Source organism: Heteronotia binoei, chromosome 3 (genome assembly GCF_032191835.1).
Source record: "Heteronotia binoei isolate CCM8104 ecotype False Entrance Well chromosome 3, APGP_CSIRO_Hbin_v1, whole genome shotgun sequence".
Classification (NCBI taxonomy): domain Eukaryota; kingdom Metazoa; phylum Chordata; class Lepidosauria; order Squamata; family Gekkonidae; genus Heteronotia; species Heteronotia binoei.
Genome location: NC_083225.1, coordinates 180,683,999 through 180,708,214, shown reverse-complemented (window position 1 = coordinate 180,708,214; position 24,216 = coordinate 180,683,999). Strand labels below are relative to the sequence as shown.

The 24,216-nt window shown below is 44.5% G+C and overlaps 1 protein-coding gene across 1 annotated transcript in view; it reads right to left on the bottom strand.

Annotated features, from left to right (window-relative positions):
• Positions 1–5,729: 5,729 nt before the first annotated feature.
• LOC132569141 (autocrine proliferation repressor protein A-like) overlaps positions 5,730–24,216 on the bottom strand; it is a 51,040-nt gene continuing 32,553 nt past the window's right edge. Inside the window, exons 8-13 of the mRNA XM_060235325.1 lie at positions 18,513–18,633; positions 13,925–14,003; positions 12,020–12,105; positions 11,835–11,919; positions 7,092–7,157; positions 5,730–5,837 (exon numbers count right to left, since the gene is read on the bottom strand). Coding sequence (XP_060091308.1) covers positions 5,730–5,837; positions 7,092–7,157; positions 11,835–11,919; positions 12,020–12,105; positions 13,925–14,003; positions 18,513–18,633 — 545 coding nt within the window. The remainder of the gene's footprint in view (positions 5,838–7,091; positions 7,158–11,834; positions 11,920–12,019; positions 12,106–13,924; positions 14,004–18,512; positions 18,634–24,216) is intronic.

Sequence of the window (24,216 nt, the reverse complement as noted above, 5' to 3'; positions counted from 1 at the left end):
AGGCCCCCGACCGGGTCCGAGCAGGATCGAAGGCCTCCGTGTTAGGCATGCTCCATGGGTGACTTGACTTCACTATGGGCAGCCTGGATACAAGGGGGGTGGGTGGGATATCCGCCGCAGACTCCTCGGCGCCGCCAGCCTCCTCCCCTCCAGAAGGAGACTACAGACAAGCCAAATGAAAAGGGAAGCCTCCTCTATCCCCGGCATGGATGTTACCGAGGGGGGGAGAAGAAGAAGCCCGAAGACCAAAAAGGTCAGACAGATGAATTATGTACTAGCATAGTGATAGGATTTGTGTTTTACTATATATATGTATGAAATGTAACCCAGTGATTTTAAATGACTTGCCTTGGGAATCCGTGTATAATATGAAATGCTTATTGCCTGTCTAACCAATTATGGCAGCCTAGCCGGTCTAGGCTGCGCACATGATCTCTACTTTTGAGTAACCTTTGATTCAAATACTTTGTATTTGGAAATTTACCATGTGTTTTTTTATATAGATTTTAATAATGCTATATGCTGCTTTTAAGTAACCTTTAAATTCAAATACTTTGTATTATGTGTCTTTATGAATTTTAATACTGTTATATGAACCCTTGGTTCAGATACTGTGTATTGTAAAATTTTACTATGTGTTTTTATGGATTTTAATAATGCTATATGAGATATTGAATATGTACAATGTATCCCAGAAGGCCTCCCTGTAAGCATGAACGCCAAGGAAGGATCTGATGGCCCATTGGCATTTTTAAATTATGTTTTTGAGTAGTTTTAAGATAGTGGCTCCAACCTTTTTGCAGGTAGCCGGTATTCCCTAGTAGACACCCCATGCTTCACGGGCTCACCGCCCTCTTAACGAAGCCCCGTTTTTTTTTGTGTGTTATTTTATTTTTATCCGTTGCATATGCGAGACTTCGCCACTAGGCGGTGACGTCAGTCTCGAGGGGGGGAACTGTGAGGAAAAGCCCCCTACTTTTCATAATATGTGCACATCATGATCACCAGCATGGTTGCCAGGGCGCCTGGAGAAGTAAGCTTGCATCCGCCTGGCCAGTGAATGCGAGTGACGCTGCCCAGGAACTACATAAGACTCCCGTGTACCTATTAACAAGTATATGAGCGCTTGAGTCAGGCACAGAGTGTCTGCAGCCGCGCTCTAACTTTTCCCCGCCATCGCGTGGAACCCGCCATGGTAAGGAGGAGGCTACGCCGCCACGGAGCTGTCCGGGCGAATGGTGTGAAGCGCTAAGCATGGAAACCACTGTGTTTTGCTAACACCACATGTAGCCATCTTCCTGCCTGGTTGGGCTTCATTCCTTCTATGTGGGAACCTCACGTACACGCCTTGAGTCATTCTTAGCCCGCCAGCAACCCACTTAGTCTATGAATGGATTAATGGCTCCACTATTAATCCTGATTGCCCAGTGATTTCCTAAACAACTGTCTTCACCCCGGAGAGTTGAGAAAGAGGAAGGATCTCTCCTGATACAGCCAAGCCCTTTTGTCTACACCGGAATACCTAGGTGCATATCTGATTCTCTATTGTCCCTTTCCCAGTTAATCCCATCTCCTCCCAATCACCCAACCATTCCCACATTGATACCAACGGAGCCGCCCCAGGCCCTGTCGCAACCTGGAAGTTTCCAGGATGCCCAGGATGAAGGTGATGTTCATTGGTTGAAGCACACACCCAATCAGGTGTCGCCATTGACCCGCCATTGGTCCAGCCGATGTCCAGCCTTCTTGGTCATCAGCAGAACCTCCCATTACCACTCCCAGTCACCTCCCATCCCCTCAGGACTAAGGTGACTCTATATAGCCTGTGGACTAGCTACCCACAGGTGTGCCTTCTACTCAGTAAACCCCCTACTCCCGCTGGGTAGTAACACCCCCGATTCCTGATCAGTTTCGGGACCTTTCCCCCATCCCTCATTCGTCGCCATCGGAGCCTTCCATTGGAGTCTGCGAGAGGTAGTATTGCCCTGTATGTCCATTCCTTTTATGTTCCCCTATCGATCTCTCTATTTTTCCTAGACCTGTATGAATGTGTGATTGATTTGTGTACCTTGTGTGAACGAACTATTGTTTCAAATAAACCACAATTGATTTTATTAAATTAGAGTTCTTTATTGAGCATTGACTCTCTGATCGGTTGAGCCTCGTATACACAGATAACAAAGATTCCGTTTATTGGGCTAGCTGTCTCTCAGTCTAATTCCCCAACTTTATTTTGAGAGCAGTTTTCCTTACAATCAAGGCAAAACTTACTCAGCTGGTGACCTTGACAGCCGTCATCTTCTTCTGCATTCTTTAAAGCTGGAACCACCCCCAGAAACACCCAAGCCTACAATACGTTCATAGAAGACTAACAAGGTTCAGAACATGTCTGTTAGATGTTCAGGTTCTCCCCACTCAAGCAGTTCAGTCATGCTTGTCACACCCTTGCTTCTGGCTCCATCCCCAAAGTCCCCAGATATTTCTTGAGTTGGACTTGACAACCAGTCAATGTTGTCGCCCGGGAACACCAGGAATGTTCTAGGACTCACAATAAAAATCTATGGAATAGAGTTTTACAGCGATTCCTAGAGCGTCACACTGGGAACGCTCTAGGATTTGTGGTAAAACTATGGTACCATAGAGTTTTCCACCCACAAGTCCTAGAGTGTCCCTGGCGCAATGTCCCCAGTGTGATGTCACTTCTTGGTGATATCATCGTGCTGGGGATGGTGGAATCCCTAGGTTGTAGGTTATGTTTATTTGCTGCCCAGTGTCTCTACATATATGTATGGACTGGCAATTTCCATTTAATGGTATCTGACGAAGGCTACATGCACACAAAAGCTTATACATCCAATAAAACATCGTTGTTCTTAAAGGTGCTACTGGACTCAAACTTTTTTCACTTTTTTTTACTGTCCTTGGGTGCCAGGACAAACCATTTCTTTTTCACTGAGAGGTTCTATCTTTTCCAGTAGTTTTTCCAGTCTGCTACTAGCTTAAGGACTGTTTTATGGATATCCTTTAAGGCTGTAGCATGTTTTAAAAGCTGTTGCAGTGTCCCAACCGTGTGTTTCTGGCTTGTTTATTTCCCTGTTGGTAATTCTTATATATTTCTGTTGATTTGTCTTATATATTTCTGTTGATTTGTCTTATATATCTCTGTTGATTTGTTTTTTCTTTTGATAAGCATTGAAGTCATCTCTGGAGAGGCACTATATCAGTTCTCTAAAGGAATAAAAAGTGGAACTCGGAGATTATCCTTGATATTCAGACCCCAGTCGAGAAAAAAGTCATTTCCCATTCCTCATAAGGGTGGAGACAAGACTCAAACATCTGAAAAGGTGCCCATTTTGTGATGTCATGTGACTGTCCTGACATATGCTGTTAAAGTTGACTTCCACCATTGTATTCCCTGCAGGCTGCCATTGTATTCTTATGGCCATTATGTGTTACCTCAAAGACAGCAGAAGACATGCAATGGTCCACTTAGATACATACAGTGGCCCAGAGTGTTTCAAGTTTTTTTTTCCTGTTTCTTTCAGGAAGGGCTTTTTTTGTAGCAGGAACTCCTTTGCATATTAGGCCACATAACCCTGATGGAGCCAATCCTCCTGCAGTTTACAGTAGGCCCTGTACTAAGAGCCCTGTAAGCTCTTGGAGGATTGGCTATATCAGGGGTGTGTGGCCTAATATGCAAAGCAGTTCCTGCTACAAAAAAAGCCCTGAGATTCTTATCCGAAACACTAGCGATGACATTACAATGAGATCTATGACTGACATCTCAATCCTATCTAGGCACTGCACTTAAACTATAAAGCACATTTCGAATGTGCTTCAAATATTTCTTACGCCTGAGGCGGTAAACCAGGGCTTTTTGGGGGTTTTTTTAGCAGAAACATGCAGGAACTCATTTCCAGCTGGCTTGGTGTCAGGGGTGTGGCCTAATATGCAAATGATTCCTGTGGTAAACTAAGCCTCAGTCTATCTGGAATAGTACTTTTTAAAATGGCTGAGGTTCTCACATTAATAGATCTTAATGCCTGTGATCAAATAGCCCAGGGATGGCCAAACTTCCTTAACATAAGAGCCACACAGAATAAATGCTGGATGTTTGAGAGCCACAAGATGTCAGATGTTCAATAGAAGGGAGGGAGGGAGGGAGGAAGATGGGGATGGGAGGGATGGAAAGAAAGCAACTTTAACTTTAAATGCATTCTCCAAGCCACCTGCTGGCTTGGCTTGGAGAAGTGATTTGAAGGGAGAAATGCCTTCTCCAAGCTAGCTGGCAGGACAGTTGAGGCTTCAAGAGCCACACAATATGTGTGAAAGAGCTACATGTGGCTACCCAGCCACAGTTTGGCCACCCCTAAAATAGCCCATGAGGGCTGTAGGGTTGGACTGCTTGCCCCTTGAGAAAATGTGGCCTGGGTAACAAGCCCTTTACTCTTCCTCTTGAACCTGCTTCTTTCTGTACCTCCCATTTCCCATCTTTTACCATGTCCAATGGCACCAGCTGTAATTTTGTAAATGTTATGCAAAGAAAACCTTTATTAAATATATGAATGGGAAACAGAGAAGCAGTAACAGAAGCAATTACTTGATGGGAATTTTGGCTTATTATTCGTATAACATGCAGTAGAAGATAGGTCATAACTTTTTAGCAAGGAGGCACTAAAAAAAGGCGCTAAACTCAGAAAGATGTGAAGATGGCTGCCTGAGTACAGATGTGTTTGAGCTGGAATTGGAACTTTGGCCCTGTGTTTTAGCTTCGGATGGGAAAATTTTGCTCTGCTTCTTGCTGTGTTGTGGACTTCAAGACAACTGAAGGCCAAAGAGCTCTGTGAGACTTATGAGTCGTTCACCCTACAGAATCCTTTACTTGCAAATCGCAGCTAAGTGTGGCCTAATTCACAATAGAGACGAAGTATGAGAGGAAGTTGAAAACTTATCTGCTATCCATTGTTGTAGAGTCCATTGTTTCCTAGGACTGGGACTGTTCTGCTTGCATCTTATGTTTACCTCAGTAGGGTAAATGGCAGTCCTTTCTCAGTAGATTAAATGGGGTGGGGGGCTAGAATTGGGATTATTAAAATGGAATTGGAATGAGGGCCCCTACAAACCATATCAATCTACTAATAAAATGTGGTAGAGATGTCTAATCACGGATCTTCTAGCATTCTACCAAGTTCTGCCTTTACCCAAGATGGGGGTCCAAGAGGCAGGAAGGACAGGGCATTGCCTAGAAAGCTGTCTTTGGAAGTGAGAAATACAGATTCAAATTCCTGCACAGCTATTGCACCAACTGAATTTGAGGGAAGTTTTGCCCTCTCTCTGACTCTCACAGCCTAAGTCACCTCTCAGTTAATAGAACAATGTAAATTTGTTTGGTTTTTATCCCATCCACTCTCCCAAGAACTCTGCCAATATGCATAGCTGGCCTTCCAATTTTTATCCTCACAAAATAATCCCTGAAGTAGTGAAGGGGTGTGGGAGAGTGACTGGCCCACAATGAGCCAGTTTGCTTCGGAACCAAGTGCGGAATTCAGTGTTATAATCACTAGAACACATCGGCTGATTTTGCTTTAGAACCAACTTGGCTGCCTTGCATCACTCAATCTAGAAAGAAAAGGCTTATTTTCTACATCGCTTAAGCTACGGAGCTGATTATTCCCACCAATTCCTTCTTATGAAACATAAATTCCTTCATCCATGTTCCGTGGAGGCTGTCAGACCAGTGTACCGCGGCATCCATCTCCATTGCAGTCAGAGCATGGGAAAGTGTCCGGCATGATGAGCATTTCTGACGTTACAATCATCTTTGTAGGGTACACAACCTGTAGGTAAAATTGCAGATTTGTTTAGCATGTTTCATTACAAAGGCTATTACGGATGTGTGGGAATGGGGTGGTGATAGAAAGTGCCATCAAGTTGCAGCAGACTTATGACGACCTTGTAGGGGTTTCATGGTCAGAGATGGTCAGTGGAGGTTAGTCGTTGCCTGCCTGTGCATAGCAATATTGGACTTCCTTTGTAGTTGCCCATCCAAGTATTAACCAGGGCTGACCCTGCTTAGCTTTCTAGATTCCATGAGATTAGGCTAGCCTGGGCCATCCATGTCAGGGTATAGGAATGGATTATGGGCTCATAAACCTAATTCTACCAAACCCTTTGCAAGTATGGAAACTATATGATTAACGAAGCCTTGAGCCCTCTAGGCTTGATAGGAACCTGGAAGTTAGATAGTGAAAAGTGATGGAGTAAGCCAAGAACAGAAGATAAACCCTGCTGGATCATACCACTAGTCCATACCACTTTTGAGAATGCTACCATTGAGGTCCTGGCCTTTAACTTCCTGCCTAGTAACCTATTTTTTTCTCCCAGGACTTCACGTCTACATTACCCAGCGTTATTGGTGCCAGCACACACTTTGACTGCTGAATCCTCCCCAGCACTATTTATTGACCTATGTAGACAGCATGTGATTTCCACAGCCTTCGTACCCGGCAGGCACCATGTGGTCAAAATGTCTGTCATGGACTCCACTCTCTAGATTCCTACCAATTTAATTAACTGCTACCAAAACCCACCCAACCTCAACCTCAGAGAGGATATTGGTCCATCTTCTAAGAAAGAGGTCCCTTCCAAAGGATCAAATCCCCCCTCCTCAGATTGATGCCCTCCGAACTATACGGCTGAGGACCTGTCCACCCTAGGGACTGTCTCTCCCCATATGTTCCCCAGAGGGTACTCATATCAGGAACCCAAAAATGGCTATTGATCCCCAGGCTGAGAGGTAAGATTCAAAACAACTCGAGAAAGAGCCTTCTCAATTGCTGCCAGGGGTCCTCTCTTGCTCCCCACTCAAGCAGAAGCCTCTCCCAGCAGAGCCCTGTGCCTCTAATGCCCTCACCAAAAGCTGTGCTTTACATCATCCTAGTTCTCTTTTGGTTCAAGCGAAACAGAAACTGATCCGTGGTTACCCATGTGCAAAACTAAACAATGTTTTCCCTATGCCCTTAGCAGTTTTAGGATCATGCAAGAACGTGCACAGCCAAAGGCAGAGAAAAGGCAAACAGGGAGATACTTACCTGAATGAAGAAAGCTCTCCATCCTTTTGCTGGCATTGACATTTCTTTCCTATAAACATCTCTTTCCTGCACAAAGATCACAGAGAACAGACAACATCTCTTTGTTGCCTGGAGTTCCCATCCAATTCTATGATTCCATCCCAACATTTTTCTAGGAAGCTTAAAAATTCCGTAAGATGCAACTCTAAAACATGAACATAGCAGCTTGATAGGTAGCAATCTAAAACCCAACTGTGAAGCTATAACTTTTTTGTCTGCCAAAAACGTACAAGCAAAGGCAAAGTATAGGAAAATCCTTTTTCCCCCTCCTTAACTTTGTGGACTTATTTCCTTAACTAGTAATAAGGCCCTGTTGTGGGGAGAAATACAATGGGCACTAGAAATTTGCTGTGGGTGAGTGGCCTTGGTGGTGTTAGTGGAGCTGGGAAGGGAAGGGCATGATAGAGAGAGGCAAGGTAAGTCAAGAAAGCAGCTGTTGGGAAGGGGAATGGAGAAAGTGAGGAAATGTGGGGTAGGTTATCAGAGAAGGGTAGGGTGGCCAGACCGTCCCGGTCACCCGGGAAAGTCCTGGTTCTAGCCCCCAATTCCCGCCTCCCGGGCTGGCTATACCAGGACCATTAGAGATCCCGGTTTAGCCAGCCAGAGAGCCGGTGGGTCGCACGTGTGGGCGGGGAAGGCGGCGAGTGAGGGAGGGAGCGTCCCCGCGCGTGTGCAGGGCGATTGGTGGCGGTGTGGCGGGCTCTGCGCATGCGCGGGGACGCTCCCTCCCTCACTCGCCGCCTTCCCCGCCCACGTGCGGGGCCTGGCGGAGGTGGCGGAGGCCCTCCAGTGACCAGCGCCGCCTCTCCGCTGCCTCCCCGGCCTCCGCCACAGCTGCCGGGCCGCGCGCGTGGGCCTCCACTGGAGGCGGAGGCCGGGGAGGCGGCGGAGAGGCCTTCGCTGGTCGCTGGGGGCTCGCAGGGGGAGGCGGCAGCGGCCGGAGCGGGAGGCCCCGGGTTAGTGGGCTCGGCCACCTCCTCCTCAGCTGCTGCCAGCCCCGCCAGCAGAACCAGCCGCCGCTGCGCCTCCTGGCCAGCACGCATGCCCGGAGGGGAGGCCGCCACCCGCCCTGGAAGAAGGTAAGCAGGGTAGGCAGGGAGGGAGGTGGCCGAAAGCGGGGGGGGGGGCGGCTGGCGGGAGGGGGCGGCCTTCCTTCCTTCCTTCCTTCCTTCCTTCCTTCCTTCCTTCCTTCCTTCCTTCCTTCCTTCCTTCCTTCCTTCCTTCCTTCCTTCCTTCCTTCCTTCCTCCCTCCCTCCCTCCCTCCCTCCTTCCTTCCTTCCTTCCTTCCTTCCTTCCTTCCTTCCTTCCTTCCTTCCTTCCTTCTTCCTTCCTTCCTTCCTTTCTTCCTTCCTTCCCTCCTTCCCTCCCTCCCTCCTCCCTCCCTTCCTTCCTTCCCTCCTTCCTTCCCTCCCTCCCTCCTTCCTTCCCTCTTTCCCTCCCTCCCTCCTCCCTTCCTTTCCTTCCTCCCTCCTTCCTTCCTTCCTCCCTCCCTCCTTTCTTTCTTTCTTTCTTCCTTTCTTCCTTCCTTTCTTCCTTCCTTCCCTCCCTCCCTCCTCCCTTCCTTCCTTCCCTCCCTCCGTCCTTCCTTCCTCCCTCCTTCCTTCCTTTCTTCCTTCCTCCCTCCCTCCTTCCTTCCCTCCCTCCCTCCTTCCCTCCTCCCTCCCTCCTTCCTTCCTTCCTTCCTTTCCTCCTTCCCTCCCTCCCTCCTTCCTCCCTCCTTCCTTCCTTCCTTCCTTCCTCCCTCCTTCCTTCCTTCCCTCCTTCCTTCCCTCCTTCCCTCCCTCCCTCCTCCCTTCCTTCCTTCCCTCCCTCCCTCCTCCCTCCCTCCCTCCCTTCCTTCCTTCCCTCCCTCCTTCCCTCCCTCCCTCCTTCCTTCCCTCTTTCCCTCCCTCCCTCCTCCCTTCCTTCCCTTCCTCCCTCCTTCCTTCCTCCCTCCCTCCTTCCTTTCTTCCTTCCTTCCCTCCCTCCCTCCTCCCTTCCTTCCCTCCCTCCGTCCTTCCTTCCTCCCTCCTTCCTTCCTTTCTTCCTCCCTCCCTCCTTCCTTCCCTCCCTCCCTCCCTCCTTCCCTCCCTCCCTCCTCCCTCCCTCCTCCCTTCCTTTCTTCCTTTCCTCCTTCCCTCCCTCCCTCCTCCCTTCCTTCCCTCCCTCCCTCCCTCCTTCCTCCCTCCTTCCTTCCTCCCTCCTTCCTTCCTTCCTTCCTTCCTTCCTTCCTTTCTTCCTTCCTTCCCTCCTTCCCTCCCTCCCTCCTCCCTTCCTTCCTTCCTTCCCTCCCTCCCTCCTCCCTCTTTTCCTTCCTTCCTTCCTTCCTTCCTTCCTTCCTTCCTTCCTTCCTTCCTTCCTTCCTTCCTTCCTTCCTTCCCTCCTTCCCTCCTTCCCTCCTCCCTCCCTCCCTCCCTCCCTCCCTCCCTCCCTCCCTCCCTTCCTTCCTTCCTCCCTCCCTCCCTCCCTTCCTTCCTTCCTTCCTTCCTTCCCTCCTTCCTTCCTTCCTTCCTTCCTTCCTTCCTTCCGCCAAACCAGCTGAAGCAGCCTGTCGGTCACTTCCGGGTTCCTGTCCTGCATCTCGACCTGTGTTATTAGTGACAGGCTGCTTCGGCGGGCCGCTGCACCGGCCTCCTGGGTCCCACAATGATGGGACCGATGCCACAGGGACGGGCTCGAAACACTCTATAACCCCTCAAAAGAACAGCAGTCTAGCTCGCTTCCCCCGAGCCCTGCCGCCATAAGCCTCAAGGGGGCTCATTTTGCGGCATCTCCCGGCGGGAGGGTGGCACCCGCACGGGACACATATCAAATGAAAGAGGGGGCGCAGGGCTATCAGAAACAGCCGGCAGAGGGAGTCGGGAGACCACCCCAATGGGAGATCCACACCCCGAAAGTGATGAAGGTGGCGCAGATAGAGCCAACAGAGCAAACAGGACAAAATAAATAGGCTGCATTATGCAGCACAGTCTCACTGGAATCTCACTGGAATCTGACTGGCTTCTCAGCGTGGAACCCGTTCTCTCTAGTCTTCTCACTTTGAAAAAAGTAAAAAAAGAGTTTTATTTAACTTTATTTCCCCCTTTCCCTCTCTATAAATAATCTTGGTGTTTCCGGCGGTGATATTTGGGGGATTTTTGGGGACGTCACAGGAAGTGCTGTGAAGTCACTTCCTGTTTCCGGCAGTGGCATTTGGGGGAAATGATGTCACAGGAAGTGATGTCACTTCCTGCTTCCGGCAGGTGGCGCGGGGAAATGATGTCACAGGAAGTGATGTCACTTCCTGTTTCCGGCAAGTGGCGTGGGGGAAATGATGTCACAGGAAGTGATGTCACTTCCTGTTTCCGGCGGTGGCATGACATCACCGGAAGTGACGTCACCGGAAGTTACGTCACTTCCTGTTTCCGGCGGCGCTTTTGCACACACACATTCCTTCCCCCCTCAAGGTGTCCCTGGCTGGCCTGCAGAAATTATGGCCACCCTAAGAAGGGGGTATCTTCAAAAAGAAGGGATGGGGGGCAAAAGAGATGGGGTAGATTGGTTTCCATCTCCACCCCACCCTGCAGCCTCTACCAAGGAAAAGTGCAGTCTTTCTCTACAGAGGGGAGCAAAGCAACATACATTAGTCTTGTCTCTCCCTTTTAATCTGCACAGCAAGCCCCTGTGAAGCACGTTAGCTGAAAGTCTGTGATTGGTCTGAAAATACCCAGTCAGCTTCCACAGCAAGAAGGTGTGTCTGAAAGACCTTGCTCTGAAGTGAAACTGCTATGCCACATGTACGCACACACAAATACATATACACACTCAAAAAGCAGCCAAAATAACAGCACACACACACTTTTGTGATCTCACTGGGACAAATCACTTACGGGAGCTGATATAGTGCCTCTCCAGAGAGCTCTTCAATGTTGGTCAAAAGTATTTCAAACAACTTCTTCAGACTAACAGGAAAAGAAAAGCAGAGTAGCTTTGGCGGAGGGGGGCGGGGGGGGCGGGGGGGGGGCGGGGTGGACTCTGCTGTGTCTCTTCCTTTTACATATTCACCAGGAAGATCCAGGTGGCTCTGTCTACTGTTTGGTTTCTCAAACGGGGGTGGGTGGAGCCCTCAGTGAATTGAGGGAGGGCTTTCTGTGACTGTTTCCATCCCCCTCCCTCCCTCAGCCAATGGAGGGAAGGCTTTCTTTCTCTCCTCTGTGAAACGGTACCTCAATACTCAGGCTATGGAATGTGACAGACCTTGAGTGGCAATTGATGGACCAAAGGTTGATTGAGTGCACACCACAGCTGATGAGGGAGCTGGAAAGTGCCACAAACATAGGGCTTGTAAATATATAAGATATGCCATGGAAAGGTGAAAAATAGTTTTGTGGGGCTTTCTGCCTGCCTTTCCTTGAGCCTGTCAAAGAGTGATGAGAGTGGCCATGCTGCAGTGTAGATTTAGAGATTATTTGGGGATTGCAAATAAGAAAAAGCAAGCTTATTCTCCCTAATCTTCCCAGTTCAGCAGCCCAAGTCACACATCTATTAGCACACATAAATGACACCATCCCAAGGATGAAATTCCCAGGGATGGAAAGAGCTCCAGGTAAGGGGAGAAAAGTGAAAGACCTCGACCACCTGTTGTTTCCACTTATATTTGGTGGGTTCCAAGCTGTCATCTCAGCTGTCTCCACTGACACTCCCTGGTCCCAAATCAATAAGCCAGGTCAAGGAACAGATACTCACTGTTTCCCTCAATTCAGTCTGGATCCATTTTACAGGGTTGTTTTTAGAAGAGTTGCCAGCTGCTATCTCCATCCTGAAGTCTCGCCTAGGAATGAGAAAGGAAGAATAGGTTGTGTGTTATCTGCTGAGACAAATATTTGTCAGAGATTAAATAGCACAATTTAATGTGGCTGGAAGAACCCTACCTGGTACCCCCAACTGTGTCAGCATGATAAGAATAGACTCTGTAGACATTGTAGGCACGTAGAATGATAGTCCCACTGGTGTTTGTCTAGAAAGAGAGGAGGACACCAGTAAGGAGAAATCAAAGATCTGTCCACATTTTAGAAGCTGAGCCTTTCTAGAAGGCTGGGCATGCCAGGATGGCTTGGTAATCTGGGTACTAGACTAGGACCTGGAAGGCCAGGTTTAAATATTCACTCAGCCATGAAGCTTACAGTTTGACCTTGGGCCCATCACCTTCTCTAACCCATCTCACAGAGTGGTCTCTGTGTGTCTATGTGCGGGGAACACTATCACTATATACTTGAGCTCCTTCGAGCAAAAGCAGGACAAAGATGCAACAGTTGGTCCACAGTCTACAGGAAAGTCCCATAGCAGGCATGGGCAGTCATTTCAGAGGGTTTTGCGTGGGTAACCTCAAACAGAGAGATATGGCTTGTGTAGGACCAACATAATCTCTTGTAAACTGTGGGAAGCACTTTAAACAAAAACCAGACTACCCTAGACAAACACTATGCAGAACCACGGAGAGTAACAGCTTGAGCTCAGCAGATAGAGTAGCAGAGTAGCTTGCGGGGGGCAGGGGGTGGATTCTGCTGTGTCTCTTCCTTTACATACTCACCAGGAAGACCCAGGTGGCTCTGTCTACTGTTTGGTTCCTGGGCTTTTACCAGAACTTCCAAGTGACAGTGACCTGTATTCTACCACTTCTGAGGCCCATCACCCGCCTAAAGAGTTTTCCTTGAGTGTAAGAACCCTAGATTGAAGAAGGCTTCCGCTGCCTAATGGAGGATTCCAGGGGTCATTTTGTAGAAAAATAGTCATTAGCATAACTCATTAGCATATGCCCCACCAGCCAAAAGATACCCAATGCAAGAAAGGAGAACCCCAGATGAGCAGGGCCTGCTTGGGCTGGCTAGAGATCCAACCAGCCCAAGAAGGCCTTGCTTGCCTAGGGCACTCCTGGGCCACTCCCCCCCCCCCAGTCAAAAGGCCAGCAAGCCACCTGCCACCCAAAATCACGTAAGAATTGGAGAAAGGGTGGCATGGGCTTCTCCAGGAGTTAATGAGGGCTGCTGGGGGTGTGGCAAAGCCCCTGGTGGCTGGCTGGCTGGCTGCTCTCCTAATCCAGAGATTGTTATACAGCTGCATGTACTATTCAATGGATAATGTAGGTGGGGAGGAAGAGGGGGAACCCTCAGAAAGGTTCCGAAGCTGTGCTTCTGTGAGCTCCTGCTGAATCTGAGGTCTGGAGGATACTGATCAGTTTACTTGACCATGCATTGGAAGGATTTTTGGGAATAGCTAGTACCATCATCATTATGTGCTGCTGAATGAGAAAGTTCTTGTCTAGGGAGTATGCACATGGAAAATTTTCAGATCCATTTGTGATCTAGATTTCAGGAATAGTGTGCTTTTCATCACCTTGAACTTTTGGGACCATTTTAACAATTCTTCCCCAATTCCCTCCAAGGGGCAGCAGGTGTATAGAGAGAGGAAGCTGGTCTCTCCAAACACCTCTTTGGCTGCATCACACTTCTCTTAAATTTCAAAGGCCATTATTTTCTGTGGAATTTCTGAGGCCAGGAGTGTCTTGTTGCTTTGGAGAAGAGAGGCCTTGGACAAGAAGCAAACAGGCACCAGGAAACCCAACTGCAGTCACCTTGGCACCTATTGGCATGCTCACTGATGAAAGTGATACAACTGCACAGCGCTTTTATTGTAGAAATAGTAGGGCAGCAAAAGGAATCTACAAAGCAACTATCAGATTCCTGCCTACATCTTTTTGCAAATGATTATTATGTAGGAATTTGGATCACCATTTTTATCTCCCAGGAGACTTTGGGAAGGTATTCCTTTCCGTATACCAATTTGACGTAGAAGGGAAAGATGAAAAATATGAGTGGTTTTTCTTCTTGAAACACATAATCATAGTTTGGCAAGATTCTGCAAAGGAACAGTTAAAAAAAAAAGATATGAATCACTTCATTGCTTAGATTCAAATAAAAAGATCTTCCCTCCAGATGATAAGTATTTTTTTTGCTCTCTTTTCTCTCCTACCCCCACATTTATATCTTTATAACAGAATAAGATCTCTACCCACCTGCAGCACACATAAATCATCCAGAGGCCTCAAAATTAGCCACTGGCTTCACATTGACAGTGAGAATTTGTTGGAATATTTGCAAGTTGTCTACAGTTCAGCCATGATAGAGTTAAAACTGATATTGTGTGTAAACAGCATGTTACGTAGTTAACCTAAGACCAATTAAAATTAAAGAAAGTTTTTCTGGACTAGAGCGGGAAGGGTGTTTAGTATAATGCTGTGATCTTTAGTATATATTTGAAGATGTGCTTTTATTAATGCACTAATTTGCTTGACGTTTTATAGCAGAATTATCTGCCTTTGTTAAGCGGCCTGAGAGCAGAGACTGTGATCCATTCTGCATACACAGCTTACTTCTGATTTTCACTGGAGTCGAATTGGTTGGGGTTTACTTCTAATGCTGTGCCTGCATTCTGTATCTTTCTCTTTCTCTCCAATTTCTATTGAGAATCATAGTGTATATATTCTACATACCAATGAGAAATTTTGGGTCGTGTTCTGGGCTTGGTTTCTCCTGATCGATTAGTTTCACACTGGGCATGTCTTTTGAAATAGGAGATTCTTCCAGCTGAATTTACTTTGTGGTCACTATTAGTGTCCCCCTCCCCCCTTTATCAGTGGCCCCGTGACGCAGAGTGATAAAACTGCAGTACTGCGGTCTGAACTCTCTGCTCATGACCTAAGTTCGATTCCAGTGGAAGCTGGATTCAGGTAGCCGGCTCAAGGTTGTCTCAGCCTTCCATTCTTCTGTGGTCGATAAAATGAGTACCCAGCTTGCTGGGGGGAAAGTGTAGATGACTGGGGAAGGCAATGGCAAACCACCCCGTAAAAGTCTGCCGTGAAAATGTCGTGATACGACGTCACCCCAGAGTTGGAAACGACTGGTGCTTGCACAGGTGACCTTTCTTTTCCTTTTCCTTCCCCCTTTTATCAGTAGTCAAGGAGTTTGCTGGAGAAAAAAAAAACCCACTGCCAGCCACCGCTTAAAAAATTTAATGAAAGTCAATGCTGAGCACTTGGCTGGAGAGGGGGAAAGTGGAAATGTCAGTGCTTTGCAGCCTGAGTTTCACCCCATTGCTATTTAGAAATGACAAAAGGGGAAGATGATGGACCAGACTTTTTTTTAAAAAAAACGCTGCTGCTGCCTCCACAAAGTAGGTTCCACAGCATTAGTCTCACCTATGAAATGTTTGTGGTCAGAGTCAATTTAAAAGGAAACCTTTTTTTCCCCCCAAATACAAAATAGCCCAGCATCTTAACCAACCAAGCTAACTTACTTTTCTAATCTCCTATTTCAAAAGACATGCACAGTGTGAAACTGACCAATAAGAACAGACCAATTAGCCTGCCTGAGAAGGGGAGGGTGAAAGTCTGAGGAAATGTTTCTGCTTTTAAAGGCTTGGAAGTGAATTAAGAGGAAGAGGGAGAAATACTGTTCTGAAAAACCACTCTTGGAAACTACAGAGATACAGAGAAGTGACAACAGAATGCTGGGGAAAGGATGTGGAAGGAATTTCAAAATCCGATGGGAGAGTGAGGTGAGCGCACAAGTGAATATGGAAGTGGTTTTTTAAAGCGACGGAGGTGGCTTTAAAAGGACCTTAAAAACAGAAAGGACCTGTGTAGCTATCTTTAGCTTTTAACTGTGTAGCTGTCAAGATATAGCTTCAGTAAACTAGACTGCATTTCTTGTTTTCTCCAACATATACCTTCCTATTTTCTAGATGAACTTTCTGTCATTTAAAGCTCATCACAATATGGCACTCCAGCCTCATTTTGGGCAGGAGCTCACAGAAGCGGAGCTCCAGAACCTCTACGTTTTACTGTGCTCTTTCTTTCTTACCCCTCTTCCCCCAAAAAAACTTACTTCTGGGCTCAACCCTCCTGTGGAAATTTTTGCTGCACTCTTAAGATTTGACAAATTTGCTAATATTTCCCCCCACAAAAAAAGGGGAAAATAACCAAAACATATAAAGAAGACAGATGGAAATCATCCTGCCACTCCTATTTCAAAGTAATTTAAGAAGTATGGTGGGAGTAAGGGTTTAGTAGGACAATTGTAATTCAAGAAGCCTTTTAAGATAGATGCTGAGCTGATACAATTTAGTACACCTTCCAGTGATGTCACGGGTGTGTGGCATATGCAAAAAGAGGTGCCGGAGCTTGTTAGCACAACTCAATGGCATCTGCCACAAACCCCTGACATCACTGGAAGGTGTACTAAATTATGTCAGCTCAGCATCTACCTTAAAAGGCTTCTGGAATTATAATTGTCAGAATAAAACCTTCTTCCCATCATACTTTTTAAATGACTTTTTCCTATATGGCCACAGTGGTATGAGGATGATTTCCATCTGTCTGCTTAATGTGTTTTGGTTATTTCCCCATTTTTATGGGGGAAAATGTTAAGAAGTTTGTCAAATCTTAGAGTTCAGCAAAATTCTCTCAGGGAGTTCGAACAATGGAGCCCAGAAGCAAGCAACAATACAATTTAGAGGTTCCAGAGCTCTGCTCGTGTGAACTCCTGCCCAAAATGAGGTCTGCTCACAAAAACAAACAAATAGAAAAAGTGTAGGCAGTGCAGAAAAGGCGGGTAGAAAATTTCTCCTCTAAGAAAAGGCACAAGGGGATTAACTACTTCCCTAACTTGTCAGAACTGTACCGGTTAGCAGGGCTTTTATTGTAGAAAAAGTCCAGCAGGAATTCATTTGCATATTAGGTCACACCCTGGGTGCCAAGCCAGCCAGTACTGCGTTCCTGTGCGTTCCTGCTCGCACCCCCCCCCCCCCCCCCCCCCGCTGGTTAGCATTTTGGACTGGGAGCAATCATATCTGGGTTCAAGCCCCTGCTCTATTCAGGATGCTTGCTTGGTGATTTTGATCCAGTCACACATCCTTAGCTTGACCCTACCTCACAGGGGTTTTGTGAGGGTAAAATAGAGGAGATGAGAACAATGTAAGGAAGTTAAACAGGTTAATCCTGTCATGCTAATGATTAATTTGCTGCCATGAAAACATATACGCGGCTAAGGAAGAGGTTCAACAGTACTCAACAGACACCACCCTTAAGATACCACTATTTGTCACTCCTGGGTTTTCTCTATCAGGCAGGCTGTGGGATATCTTATTGAGAGGCAGGTGGCTTGCTTGATATCTCAGGATCCACCCACATGCTTTGCCAATGCTCCTTCATCTATAATCAATAAATCAGGGGTGTGGAACTCATTTGTTATGAGGGCCGAATCTAACATAAGTGAGAGACCTTGTTGGGCTGGCCATGTTGGGTTGGGCCATGTGTGTACCTATTTAAGATTAGGTAGCAGAGATATACACTTTATAAAGGACACAAATTTTTTTTTTAAAAAAAAAACCCTCTTAAAATATGCTTAAAACATTAGCACTCATTGGTCTTAAAGGTGCTTTCTTTCTATTTCTCCCATGGGATCCAGGGAACTGGGCAAAGCAAGCTCTGGCTCTTTCCTTCCTTCCCCAGGGGACTAAGAGGGGGAGGAGCCTCAGCTAATAGAAGGAAGAGAGGCTTTGCTCAGAAGCAAGCTCTCCCTCCCCTCTTCCTCCCCAAGGGAGAAGCCTCAGCCAATGGAGAAAATAGAGATCTTGCTCTGTAGCTCCTGTGTGATTGAGCAAGCCTTGCAAAGCAAGCTGTGATGCAGAAGGAAGCAAGAGAGAGGGAGAAGGAAGCAGACAGAAGCCAGTTGCTCGGGGGCCTGATGGGAACCCTCTGGGAGCCTGATTTGGCCCCCAGGCTGCATGTTTGACACCTCTGCAATAAATGCTGTGATCTGCTCTGACCTGGATCTCACCAGATCTTGGAAGCTAAGCAGGGTTAACTCTGGCAAATTCTTGGGAGACCTCCTTGGAATATCAGAGTTGGGAAGAAGGGGCAGGCTTTATTCAGGCACCCCTCTAAATATCTTACAGGCCCCCAGCAGGGGTCTGTCACCGGAGGTCACCATGGCTTCCAGGTACACACACACGCACAAATGCACATGCATATAAAAATAATGTTGTGGCCTGTCTTATTCCAAACATTTGGAGTTGTGTGTTTTTGTGACTCTCTGCAAGACCTCCCCTTGCCAAGCCCTGGGCCTGCAATGCTAGAGTGGCTTTTGTGGAATGGTTGCTGTTGATCAGTAGCCAGTAACCTAGCCAGGGTCAATTATGTAAGTTTCATAGAAGCAAGTCATGTGCAGTTGCTGTTGAGCTTGGATCTGATGAGTCCTCTCTGAAAGGCCAAAAATGTAATTTCGTGGGATTTTTGCCATTCCTACAACTTCTATTATTTAGGAACAGGAAGGAAAAGTAGAACGTATTTTTGGAGTATAAACTTACTGAAGATATTTTGTACCTTCCAGTTGAGAAAAGTAATAACGTGAGTTGTCAGGCGGGAAGAACTCATCCCCTGAATAAATGATTATGTCTTTGGCTGTGTCTGCGTATCGCTCATTATAGGCTAAAAGGGAAAAACTAAAGGTTAATTTCATGGAAAGTGCATGAAGAGTCCCACTCCAATCTCAACTCCAGATGAGCAGAATGGAAAAAGAGCCGTTGCACAAGACCGAAGGAGGTGCTGCTCTTTGCATCACGGATAGATTTAAATATGCTAAATAAACTCATGTATATATTCTCTGTGTTGATTTATGTATATAGCCTCTTAACAGTATAAATACCACTAATAAAAAATATCATATGCTTTCATCGAAATCACTAGTACAAAAATTCATGCAAATTTTCTTACCAATATTACAAACTTCCACAGTGCACAATATCAAGCAAATTCATTCAACAGTATAACCATCTATTAACATCCATCCGAAATGTGCTAAGAACCTAAACAGTCTCTTTCCAAAAATATAATTGGTACCTATAATGACGAAATGTAGAAGGCAGTGCTTATAACAAGTATAATATTCCTCCCGACAGATTTATTAACTGCACAATCCTAGCAAAACCAAAAACTAATGTGCCAAAATAGACAGAACCAAAATCAAACCAGAGAATCTCTGTAATGGGAATTGAAAGGGGGACATTTTTTTCAAACTCAGTACCACCCTGAGCCTGCTTTGGTGGGGAATATAAATCAAATAATTAAATAAAATAAACAATCAGTTGCAGTGAATAGAATGCTCAGCAGAACAAATGCCACTATGGCAATACTAGCAAAAAAGGAGTAATGTCAAACCAGAGAATCTCCACAGTAGAAACTAAAGATGGGGGCCATTTTTGCAAGTTTCAATGGACAGAATGTCCAGCAGAAGCAGTGCAAGCTTAACAGAACTGATGCCAGTCTTCAAAGCACAAACTCACAACAAATTCAAATAGGGAATGAGGATTTTGCAAGCCAGCCTCAACCAGCTGCAATGTGCAGAAAGCCCAGCAGAACCCAGTGCCACTGTGTCACTGCAAGCTTAAAAGAACTAATCTTAAAGGAAAGATCCAGGCAAAGGGGAGAGATTTTGCAAGCTCTGAGCAAAAAAATGGGAAAGAACACAAAGGAACTGGGACAAAAGGGGGGGGGCCCTCTTGAAACTGACTCATTTGGGTTTGGAGAAATCTTTCGGGCTCAAGTGCCGTGTTCTACTGGAGAAAGTTTTCTCCAGTAGAACACGGCACTTGAGCCCGAAAGATTCTACAAACCCTAATGATGATGCCAGCCGTGAAAACCTGAAATCTTTGATAACTCATTTGGAATTGACAAAAGCAGCATGGAAGCCCATGGAAATGCTTGATTTACAGAAACAAGTTCAGGGGGAAAAGAAAGGGAAAACAAAAAACAGTCCTTGAGAGCCTGCAAATGCTGTCTACCAATGTTTCTAGTAATTCCCAGATATTTCCCAGATATTATCCCAGTTATTTCTAGGATTCTTTTATTCCTAACTTAAGAACATAAGAGAAGCCATGTTGGATCAGGCCAATGGCCCATCCAGTCCAACACTCTGTGTCACACAGTGGACAAAAAATTATACACACACACACACACACACATATATATACACACACACACACTGAAGGAAGTTTTAGCTTGGATTGATTTAAATAATTGTTTTATGTCTCATTTTTATTGCTGTTTTATCTTATTTGGTCATTGTTTGACCCTAATCTGTGAGCCACCCTGAGCCTGCCTTTGATGGGGAGGGTGCGATATAAATTAAATAAAATTAATAAAATTAAATTAAACAGTAATCAAATTGATTTAAAGGGAAGAAAATATTCTTCTTATGAAATCTGGTTTCAATTAAATTTCTTATCTGAAGGCACTGAAAGAATGTTAAGGGGCTACTGTCAGTCTCATACTGAAGTTCTGAAAAAGATTTTACATTTTGGCTAATAGATTAAATGGCATACTAGATACTTATATTGATATGGATCAAATATAAGGATGCATAAGGCCTTGGAACATCAGAAGGTTGTTTAATTTAATAAACCTTGCTGAAGATGTATGCGCACAAATTTTTCCATTGACACAGAAAAGGCATTTGATAAAATAGATTGGGCCTTTATGGAAAATATTACAATTGATCACCTTGGCTTTTTTTGTAGCATGAACACATTTGCATATTAGGCTACACTCCCCTGATGTAGCCAATCCACCAAATACTTCTTAGTCTTGTAACTGAAATTTCTGAAATTGCTATATGACAACATCAAGTTATTAAAGACATTAATTGCCAACAAAACACCACTAATCTGGTATAGTAATATGATAATAATATGGTTATTACAAAAAAAGATTCTAAGATTTCAGCTCAGGATTGAAACAAGTTGAAAAAGGAGTTTGGTGCGGACTTCCGGGGGAGGAAAATGTTGAGCTGAGCTGTCTCTCATAAAGGGAGCTGGCTGGAACTTCTGTTCGGTTTAGTGGAGGGCAAATTAATGCCTACTGCCTACTTTTCACAGTTAGAGATTAGTCCAAGACAGGCACGGGACACTTTAATGAGATTTACCTTGGCTTAAAGAGAGCCCCGGAAGGGACTCTTTTGAGGCTTTGAGGGATCTCAGGGGAAGTTGCATAGTAATCGTCTGCAGAAGTATCCAGAGTCATTCATTTGACATAAGCTCATCAGGATCCTAACCTTCTTGGACATTGTAAACAGCTAAAGCTTGGAAAGACCAGTGGAAACTAGGATAATCAGAAGAAAAGGTACAGAAGATTATTTTTTCACTCCGGAGCTATTTATAGCTTAAAGGGACAAAGTTAAAAGGTGGTAAAAGGGAATATAGAGAGCTTGGAAGAAGAGGGAAGGAAGAGGTGAAATTTGGATTTTATAACTATAATGGACAGTGTTAAAAAGTGCTAAAAAGTGGGAAGGAATTTATTGTTTTGTCTACTTGCGGTTTTGGAAAGAAAAGCAACATCGTCATACTGGAACAGACCTGCAGCACGTCTGAGCAAGACAGGAAGTACGTCAAGTATCATGAGATCTTCTTGTGACTTTGTAGTAACCAGAACAGGAAGTAGTGAAAAGAAAACCTACTCTAGGAATAAATTCTATTGAGAAACATCGTCGGCCATTGCTGGGAGGTTTAATTAAAGACATTGTTATAAAAAGAATTCGGGACAATATAAATTGTTGGAACTAACTGGAAAAGGGGTAAGAAGATAAGTACTATTGGTCACATTATTTGGGTAGTCCTCAGAATTTTTAAAAAGGGAATAGAAATTTTAAGGAGTGATAAAAAGTCGCAGCCGCCATTTTGGAAAATTTAAAGACTTTAAAAATTAATATCTGGACTTTGGGACCTCAGAGGATGGCAAAATTAGGCTTGCTGTAAAGGGCAAATTCTACTCTTTTGAATCTGACAGTTAAAACAAAAATTGGTGAGGTCAAAAATTTCGCTGTTTTTTGAGGGGTTTTTAAGGCTTTAAAAATGAATATCCTGGTCTAGAAAGCTCTGAGGAAGGTGAAACTAAGCTGACTATAAAAAGTAAGACCTAATTTTTTGAACCTGACAGTTAAAATTGAAATCTGTGAAGTTAAAATTTTTGGTGTTTTTTTTTAAATGTCTGAAGCCAAGCAGCCCCGAACTAGGGCTCTTTCAATGGAGAAGATTCAGGAACAATTGGACGCAATGGAAGCCAGATTGATGAGAGGGGTGAGGAAGATGATAGATGAATCTAAAGAAGAAATTATTAGAGATTAAAAAGGATATGGAAGATCTCAAAAAGGAGGCTGGGGAAACAGCTAAGAAAGTGCAGGAAGTAGAAGGGAAAATGAAAGTTTATGATGCCACCTTGTTGAAAATTCAAGAAAAAGTGACAATCCATGACTGCAAAATGATGGAAACTCAGATACGTTTGAGAGGAGTACCTGAAGTGGAGGATGGTGACTTGAAAGGATATATAATAAAAATAATTGCAGAATTCTTAAAGGAAGATCCTGAAGAGACTAAAAATATGTATGATTATATGTACAGAGTGAATTCACTTTTTTGCCAAGAAAAATAATCTACCAAGAGATGTTGTTGTAAGATATATGACAAAAGAAATGGTGGGAAGGATCATGAATAAAAATTTTGAAAAGGCACTGATAGTGGGAGGCAGTAAAGTGAGAACCATGAAGGAGCTACCAAGGCAAGTGATAAATGATAGGAGAACATATAAAAAATTGACAGAAAAACTGAGGGACAATGGCACAAGATTCAGATGGATTATACCTGAAGGCTTGAGCTTTGAACTCCAGGGGAAAAGAGTCACACTTACAAATGCTCAGGAGCTGCGTAGATTTTTTGAAGAAAATAAAGAATTTGCACCATGATGGATTACAAATTATTGTCTTGGACTGTTAATGGACTAAATTCACCACAAAAAAGAAGGGCAACATTTAATTGGATTAAGAAACAAAATTGTAATATAATATGTTTGCATATATATTAAACAAAAGGATTATAAATTTTTATGGAACAAACAATTGGGAGTAGAATTTTTTTGTATAATATTAAACAAAAGGATTATAAATTTTTATGGAACAAACAATTGGGAGTAGAATTTTTTCCATTAGCGGAACAGAAGAAAAGGGGAGTGGTTTTATATGTTAAACAAGAATTGGAGCCAAAATTAGTGTTTAAAGATAAAGATGGAAGATTTGTAGCAGTGGAGACAACTTTAAATGGAAAAAAGACGTTTTTATTGGGACTGTATGCGCCTAATGGTGCAAAGGACGCTTTTTTAAAAGACATTACACAAAAACTTGATGAATTGACCTATGATCAAGTATTATTAATGGGAGATTTCAATGGAACAGTTAAGAACTTATTGGATAGATCTGGAGGGGGAAAAAAATGATGGGAAGGAAGGGAAATTGCCAAAGTCTTTCTTTGAGTTGGTTAAGCAAGAAAATTTAGAAGATATATGGAGGAAATTTAACCCTGAAATGTGGCACTATACTTTTTTTCAGCAAGACATAAAACCTTTTCTAGAATTGACATGCTGTGGGGAACTAAAGACTTAAGTCTTATAACAAAGAAGATAGAGATTTTACCTAAAATTGGGGCTGATCATAACCCAATAATGTGGATTACAAAATTGTCCAAGAAATTGAGAAGATGGAGATTGAATGAGGATTTGCTGCAGAATAAGGAAACAGTGACATATCTAGAAAAAGAAACTAAAACTTTTTTCCAAGTGAATGATAGGGAAGATATTGAGTTTCAGACGGTCTGGGATGCTTATAAAGCAGTAATGAGAGGATTGTTGATTACCTTGAACAATAAAGATAAAAGAAGAAAAGAGAAACAATTATTGGACATTCAAAATGAAATAAAGAAGAAGGAAGGGGAGCTGAGAAAAAGACCAGGGAAAAAGAAAATTCTAAAAGAAATTACAAACTCAACTAAGACATTTGTTGAATAAAGAAGTGGAATGGAGTTTGAAAAGACTTCAGCAAAAATCATTTGAAGGAGCAAATAAACCGGGAAAGTACTTGGCTTGGCAACTGAAGAAAAAGAGAGAAAATAGAACTATTAGTAGAATTGTGGTAGATGGAAGGGAAGTGGTCACTCAAGAGGGAATAAAAAGAGAATTTTTCAAGTACTACGC